The sequence below is a fragment of the Lactuca saligna genome, chromosome 4 (assembly GCF_052625555.1).
Source record: "Lactuca saligna cultivar CGN05327 chromosome 4, ASM5262555v1, whole genome shotgun sequence".
Taxonomy (NCBI): Eukaryota; Viridiplantae; Streptophyta; class Magnoliopsida; order Asterales; family Asteraceae; genus Lactuca; species Lactuca saligna.
Window position 1 is genome coordinate 26,363,305 of NC_136420.1, and position 8,465 is coordinate 26,371,769.

Consider the following 8,465-nt stretch of genomic DNA (forward strand, 5'->3'; position numbering starts at 1 on the left):
GGGTGTATCTTTTTTATTGACAATATTATTTTAGGGAGTTCACCCACAATACATGTCAATGGGTTTTTAGAGTACATCTGATGAACATATCGTTCACAACACCTATAGGTTGGGAGCCTGCTAGTGTTCCACTAGACTGTCTAGAATAGTCCGTGGTTGTCTTCTATACTCTGATAGATGACTGGGCCATCGCTTGGGACAATGATTCTCATCATCTTTCACCTCTCATCATCTATATCATCTTTTCATCTCTCATCATTCATCTCTCATCTCATCTCATCTTTAATCTACCATCTTTGCCCATCATAATTATAGGTATAAAATACATATACAATTTAAATCGAATAAAACATGTATATTTTATTCATCCAACATAGATATAAAGAACACAGATAATATGCACACATAGCATGTAGTTTATATAAAATACTTCATATCTATATGTAAGATGAAAGTAACTATGCACTCACTTGTTAAAGTGATGATTCTAAAATCGGGCAGTGCTTCGCTTCTAAAAATTCTATTTTCCTTCGATGAAACCCAATATCATTACTGCTAGATTTTAGTCTAATATTTACAGCGAATATTTATGAGTGATATTGTTTTATATGTTAAACAATACTTTTCAACCACTATTTACAGGCAGGTGTCATACATGAAACAACGGAGGGCAGGAACATTTTGACATTTAATCACTTCTGAAATCCAGCAACCCTATGCGTCCCTTCAAACCAGATTCCCCGTACCGCGAATAGTTAAAAGATATTATAATAACACTTTATATATATATATATATATATATATATATATATATATATATATATATATATATATTGTTTATAAGTTAATAATAATGATATTGAACTTAAACATAAGATATACTTAAAGTAGGGTAAGCATAACTAATTTATTAGGAGGTTTGGCTAGGAACCAGGATCTCTGGGGGGAAAAATTCTGAGCCAAAAGCTCTTCTTCTCGGAGCCTTCTGGCGCTCCGGGACTCACCTCTAGCACTCGGGAAGTGCTAGGGAATGAGAGGGGCTAAAGAAGGGTGTTTGAGAGAGAAATAATGGGAAATGTGTGAGTTTTTGGGGTGATTTGTGCCTCTATTTATAGGCTAAGTCCGGTTCAAACGTGGGGAGTTCTCTTGCTGAATGGGCATTCGTGGCCAGGTGTCATCATCTGGTCCCAAGCCGTGGTGAGGAAGCAGTGGCTCAGATTGTGCCATGTATCGCTCGCAGGTTACTCCAGAAACTAATTATCTTCTAAAATCCGTAGCTTTTGCATACGAGATCCACTTTTGACATTCTTTATATCCACACGTAGGTATCGACGGGATCTACAACTTTCGTTTAGACTCCGTTGACTAATTTTGAATTTATTTTTAAAGTTATATTTTAACAAACTTAGACAGTTAAAATTTGTTAAAAATTCATAACTTTGTCATCCGACGTTCGTTTTCGACTGTTTTTATATCTTTAAGCTCCTATTAATCAGATATTCAGTTTTCATTTAGGCTGTGTTTGCTAAAAATTGATCGATCTAAATTTCAAATTTCGGGCGGTGCACTAGTATGCAAAATCTTTAAAAAATCATAACTTCCTCATACAAAGTCAGATTTGGACGTTCTTTTTATGCATTTTCTCGGTTTAACATATACTGCAACTTTCATTAAATTTCTAAGGCTAAAAAGTAATTTATCAAAAATTCACTTTTTACGTTATGCGGAACCGTGCCGGTTTTGTCACAAAACTTCGATGGATCATAACTTCTCCGTTATAAGTCAGATTTTAACGTTCTTTATATATACGAAATCCTTGTGACATATATTATAATTTGGTTAAGATTATTTTTTTACAAAAATTATCTTCTATCAAAAAACCATTTTTAACGCTTATTATCTCTAAATTGACTAGCCTGCATCTATGGAAGCTACACTTTTCATGGCTTCATCTGGCTTTCCTTAAGTTTGAAGAGAAGGGTTTGGCAGAAAAGAGAGAGAGAAAGAGAGAGAGAGAGAGAGAGAGAGAGAGAGAGAGAGAGAGAATTTTTTTTGAGGAACAGTCAGATTTAAATGGCAGATGAAGTTGTTCACGCCTTCAAGTGGGAGATTTTTAGAGTATGAATTCTTGTCCAATGATGATGCTCATGGATGATGCTAATGGAAGATGCTCATGCGATGATGCTTATGGAAGATGCTTATGCAATGATGCTCATGGAAGATGCTCATGCGATGATGCTCATTGAAGATACTCATGAAATGATTCTCATGGATGATGCTCATTGAAGATGCTCATGAATGATGCTCCTGGATGATGCTCATGGAAGATGCTCATAGAATACGCTGATGCGATGATGCTCATGGATGATGCTTATGGAAGATGCTTGTGGAAGATGCTCGTAGATGATGCTCATGGATGATCTTCATGAGGCTGAAGATTCTGTGCAGCGCCCACATGGTATTATGTGATTGGTTGGTATTCAGGGCATCCCCTTTACACACTAATTATGGATGGGCCTGACCCATAAGAACTAGGGTTTCTCATGCTTCCCTATAAATAGACTCATATCCTCATCATTTTTAGTGTCTAGATTTGTATGATTGCTCAAAGTGCGATATAATTTTGAGTGTTTGTAATAGTTCCAGAAAATTAGTAAAATCATCTTTCTCTTTCTTTCTTTCTTTCTTTCTCTCTCTTTCTCTCTCTCTCTCTCTCTCTCTCTCTCTCTCTCTCTCTCTCTCTCCATGGACGTAGGTCACCTTGACCGAACCACGTTAAATATTGTGTTAACTTGATTTATGTTTTTAGAAGTTTTATTTTCACAAGCTCACCGGAGTATGTTTGATATTTATCTAAAGTATTTAACATTTTTTTGTTGTCACTCAACAATCTCACAATGACACCCACAACGATGTATAAGAGGAACATAAACAGTTTGAAGTTGTCAGTAAGTAAAATTGGGGCGTGCGCGGGGGGGGGGGGGGGGGGGGTGGTTCTTAGTCCATATTTTAGTTCATAGAAATTAACAACTGTCTTTATTTATTTTATAATAAAATATGTTATGTTTATTAATGATTTGTTATAATAATACACATTAGTTCAAAGGTAATTAAAAAAATCTCAATATTTTGGTTATTGATTAAAAACAATGTAATTTTAAGAAAAATCACAATATTTAGACCAAATTGACAAAGACAAGACAAAATTTTCCAAAAAATGTTTTTTGTTTGAAGTTGTATTTCTTTGGTTAAATCTATGAAACAAGGCAAAAAATATGAAGTTTTAGTAAATAATCTATCTTTTTATATAAAAGTAATTAATTTATAATTAAACTGTAAACCGAAACTAAAATATCTTGATTTATGAGATTTTCCTTCATGGTTGTGTTTTTGTAACTGATGTTGGATCAGTTTCGATTACATTTTTATTTTGATTACGTTACTTATTTCCAATGGTTAAGAATGATATGTAACTCCACAATTACTCATTTCATGTCTAAATGTCTTAATCCTAAAATCATATTATAATGACAATAGATTTTGAGATAAAATATGTGTATGTGGATCTCACACTTATTCATTTATGGTCATGGATTTCAAATTATCACAAATACTCTTACCTTAAAAAAAAGAAAATTTGTTGGTTATATTTATTCAAACAACCAATAAATCATTTTTACATTACCACTTAAGATTTTTATTTATCCATATAAAATATATATTTTAGTAACTTATATAATCGCTATAATAATATTGTATCTAATGCATCTAAGTTTTTAAATGGAAAAATCACTTCCATTTTTATAGTTAGTGTTTGGAAAAATGGATGGTTATATCATATACAGTATTTCTTATCTTAAATTAATAAACATTAGTCCACCAATGATGCACCTAAATTTGAATCTAAATTAGATTATTCATAAATATCTTTTAAATGATTACTCAAATCGGCATATTTACCTTTTTTTTATTAAATAAAAACATTAATAGATTTGAATTTATAGAAAGTAGTGGGCCCCAAGAGCACCAACCGAAGACTCTGTGATGATTTGATTTTGTTTCCAAAATTCTCAACCAGTCCAGCATGCATATGGCAATGGGCCCACTCCAAAGATATGCTCTCATGGATGCGACCCCACAGTAACAAAAAGAAAGCCTGGCCCACACAACCAAAAAAAGTGAATAAAATGTTTCAGTAGAGTACAATCATTCGCGACCATCAATCCAAAAATCAAAACCAAAACAAAACAGATGGCATAATTATTATATTTTATTTTATATTATATATAATAACATTTTTTTTTTGAAAATTTCATCTTTTTAAGTTTTAACCCATTCCTAATTATTATTTAAAATCTATAATAGTTGCTGATTGAACGAATTTTTTTTTTTTTTTTCCCTTTATCAAACACAATGCAAAACATATGAAACAACCGATAAGTTTGAAAAAAGGACATGATTTGAATCGTGTGTGATAAGCATTTGTGGTTGCTTTTTTTGCACTTGAATTTTGGATTTACCTCAAAACGACTCCAACAAACATCATATCATAACCACTGCAATTATTTAGTCCCCTACACACTTCCCCAAAAGATCAAAAGTAGTCCCCCAACATTTTGATTATCCCAATAAACCCCCCTCAACTTTTGTCTTTTTCTTCTTTTTTTCACTGACTATTTCTTCTTAGCTTTATTCTCCTCCTCTCTTTCTTTCGCTTTCTCTTTACCCACTACAACTTTGCCTTTGTGTGTCTCGAAATTCGTGCTACCGGCGCACACCTAAACAAGCACAACGTACAACTTCAATAGCACGATCGACGTCTACATATATACACATTTGCATATCATTCAACATATCATATCATACGCCATGAAAGTGGGCGACCTTCGCTTCAGATTTTCACTGTAAATCTGTTTTCTTTCGTCATCAATCGCATTGTCAAACTGTATACCATGAGAATGTATGTCGTTTACTCGAAATTCTCACTGTAGATAAGTTTTCCGTCGGCGGAGTTCAGTTCTCTCCGGTGATCGTTAAAATGGGCGATCTTCACTCAATTGCGTACTTTAGCAACCAACATAGCCATCGCACTCCCCTGAGTTGGGAAATCTACAATCATCAACTTCTCAACACAGACATTTCTCACTGTAATTTAACATTCCGATAATTATATCTATATGTGTCATGTGTGTGTGTTTGTGTGTGTGCATGGCGATAATAAGTCGTAGGTTATGGTGCAGGTATGGAGACGAAGGATACTCAACCATTCTACGATCAATCTCTGTTAAATTCCGATCTCTCATCGGGTTATTTAGAGGATGCGTTGTTTGAATTCAGCTCGAAACGACGCCGCTTGATGATGACACCTGATGATCACCATATAACCAGTTACCAGAATTCAACTCCTCCTTCATATCCGGTAATTCTTTGATACTTACTTTTTGAATTTCATAAATTATAAGATTTTTTTCTTTTTTGTGGTTGGTATATATCCCTTAGATTTCATGTCTTGATTCAAATTTTCCACAGAGCTACTGGGATTTCAATTCCACTGATGACTTTGACAATTTCAGTGGGGTTAATGGTATGAACATGACACTTACTTTTATTTTATTTAATTTGCATTGAATTATTATTCATTATTTTAAATATGTATATAATTGCAGTAAGCGGGAATAACTCAACTTCATCTTCACAAAGCAAGACTTCAATCAACAGCCAGTTTCTCTCTGAAAAGGAAACCCTAAGTTCATCAGATCACGTCACTGGTACCCTTCTCTCTCTCTCTCTCTCTCTCTCTCTATATATATATATATATATATATATATATATATATATATATATATAAATTGAAAATGTAGTAAACCTCAGCTGCATGATGATGATGATGATGGTGTGATGATGATGTTTTTGAATCACATACCACTCATACTTTTGACGAGTCAATGTTTGACTTAATGAACAAATGTCAAGTTTAATGGATATTTTATACAAAAATATATTTTATCTAAAATATTTTTGGTTGGAGCAAAATTGATGTTTTTTATAAATATTTTATTAATATTCTATTAAAACTTATATTTTTGGGCATCTCAAATCATATAATGTTATATATATTCTATAAAGTTAAAGTATTATTTTTACGATTATGATATGCAAATACAAAATTATATTTTAGTTCTATAAATCGCTCTTAAGATTAAGCTTTCCTTATTCTTTAACTATTCAAGGGAGGGATTTCATTCTCAGTTTACTAAATTATGTATCAAATTTATATATTTTTTAGTATTATAGTTTTTGGTTGTGAACAATAACCATATGAACATTAAGATATAATTATATTTAAAAGAAATAGAGAATTTATGTATAATATTGAAAATTTCTTTTTTACAGAAAACTAAGAATACAGTTTGAATTAAAATCCCTTTTGACAATGGCATTTTCTTTTCCTTTGATAATGACATTTCTTTTTATAACATAAAAAAATTGATATATATATATATATATATATATATATATATATATATATATGATAATTTTATGGGGTATTTTAAATGAACGTTTATGTGTGTGTTGGTGTAGTGTGTGTATTGACCTTGATACACACACTTCTCATCATGTTGGAGTTTTTAGTGACACTGTAAAGTTTATTTGTTACTAGGTGGAATTGAGGAGCGAAAAAAGAAGGCGATAACAAGAGTGGTGTACCCATTTGCATTAGTAAAGCCAGGAGGATTTAAAGGCGATATGACACTGAATGACATTAACGAAAGAATCCTAATGCCACCGACGAGACCAGTTAGACATCCGGTTGGGGATTTTGCTTGTCGGCCGTTGGTTTCATTAGATGGACCTGGACTCTCCGGTAAGGAGGTGGTGGCTCTCACCAGAATACAGACTCATGGAAGAGGCACAATCACCATTATTAGAACCAAAAATTAAAATTATATATATATATATATATATATATATATATATATATATATATATATATATATATATATATATATATATATATATATATATATATATATATATATATATATATATATATATTATGAACAAATGTTTTGTAATTGTGTCTCGTACAAAGTATAAAAAAACTTTACGGATATAATATCAATCGTTTATCAATTCTGGTGATAATCATGCTAGTTGAATAATGATCTTGGTGATAATCTTAAAATTTTATAAAAATGTGTATTTTATATAAGGATATTTATAAAAATAATCATTTTATGTCATTGTCAGAAGTTAAAATAACCATGATATTTTATATTTTTCAGAAAAGAAAAAAAAAATTCTTTATGTTTTCAATAACATATTGTATTCGTTGTGGAAAATCTCAGTTTAATAAAACATTTTGGATAACTAACAATGTTTCAAAATACCAAAACATTAGGGATGTTATAATTAATACAAACATATGTTACATCGTAAAGATATATTAGTCATGAATACTATTACATGTTGTCTTTTATTCACTCGCCATTCCTATTCACTACCAACAACTTTAGGATCACTATTTTTTATGCATATAAATTGAGTGAGTCAGATTTGGGAACCTAGTGAGAGATATAAGGGTTTCAATCTCAAAATATTATAATAAAAATAAATCATATTTAATAATCTTACAAAACAAAGATTACCAAACAATATTGATATATAACACAACCTAGATATCTATAAGACAATCTACCAATAGTTACCGAGTCCAATCGATTCTCACATAACTAGTCAACAACCATCAAGAAGAATCACCTTACTGAATCATTGTGAACAATGATGTGACTACACAGCTAGGGGGTTCCTTGGTCGGTGTTAAGGCATAAGCCAAATAAGATTTGTTTAGAGTATTTGAAGAATATGATATCATATGATTCTTCTATGTCTGCAGGTTATAAATCAACACTGCCAATGTAATTTACAAAACCATCTAGAATAATCAAGTGTTGTCATATTACTATGATGGATGGCCTAGATACACCCATTCATTGTCTGATTCAGACACACCCCTTCGCTGTCTGAAGGAGGCGGAATACTACACTCTGTTTCCTATCTCACACATTACCACATAATGCGACAACTCGATATTCAGTTTAATTTGAACTAAGCATATAGATAAATAAGTCTTAGTTTATAACTAGAGAAAATTGCAATACATGTAATTAACTTCAAATACAAATTTCTTGTTCATGCAATACTAATCAAAATAGAGGGTATATATTTAGCATAAAATATAGATAGTAAGCATTTATTATACATTTAATCTTTAAGTAACAAACACTTGTATTAAGATTTTGTGTCAAGAAAGTAACTAAACACTCACCTTATTAAAAGTGGATGATGTCCGGGTAAGTTAGCTCTTCATCTAACATTTTTGTTTCCCCTTTTAAATGACCTAAATACAAATATTACTAAGTTTTAGTTTTTGTTTATATTTAGTATTCAAGGTTATATTAATG

General features: G+C 31.5%; 1 protein-coding gene across 2 annotated transcripts; it reads left to right on the plus strand.

Moving 5' to 3' along the window:
- Positions 1 to 4,735: 4,735 nt before the first annotated feature.
- Positions 4,736 to 6,942, plus strand: LOC145038365 (uncharacterized). 2 transcript variants are annotated; one of them, XM_078986754.1, is made up of 5 exons: positions 4,736 to 5,147; positions 5,229 to 5,419; positions 5,530 to 5,584; positions 5,667 to 5,768; positions 6,662 to 6,942. In XM_078986754.1, the coding sequence occupies exons 1-5, from the start codon at positions 5,039 to 5,041 to the stop codon at positions 6,940 to 6,942; spliced, it is 738 nt and encodes a 245-aa protein (XP_078842880.1). In that variant the 5' UTR covers positions 4,736 to 5,038. The 2 variants fall into 2 exon arrangements, with proteins under 2 accessions (XP_078842880.1, XP_078842881.1); XM_078986755.1 differs by having other exon boundaries at positions 5,241 to 5,419.
- The last annotated feature ends 1,523 nt before the right edge of the window (positions 6,943 to 8,465 follow it).

Coding starts and splice junctions, on each gene's coding strand:
- LOC145038365 (XM_078986754.1), top strand. CDS start 5,039: ATGGGCGATCTTCACTCAATTGCGTACTTTAGCAACCAACATAGCCAT. Junction 5,585..5,666: donor CAATTTCAGTGGGGTTAATG/GTATGAACATGA, acceptor ATATAATTGCAG/TAAGCGGGAATAACTCAACT. Junction 5,769..6,661: donor TTCATCAGATCACGTCACTG/GTACCCTTCTCT, acceptor ATTTGTTACTAG/GTGGAATTGAGGAGCGAAAA.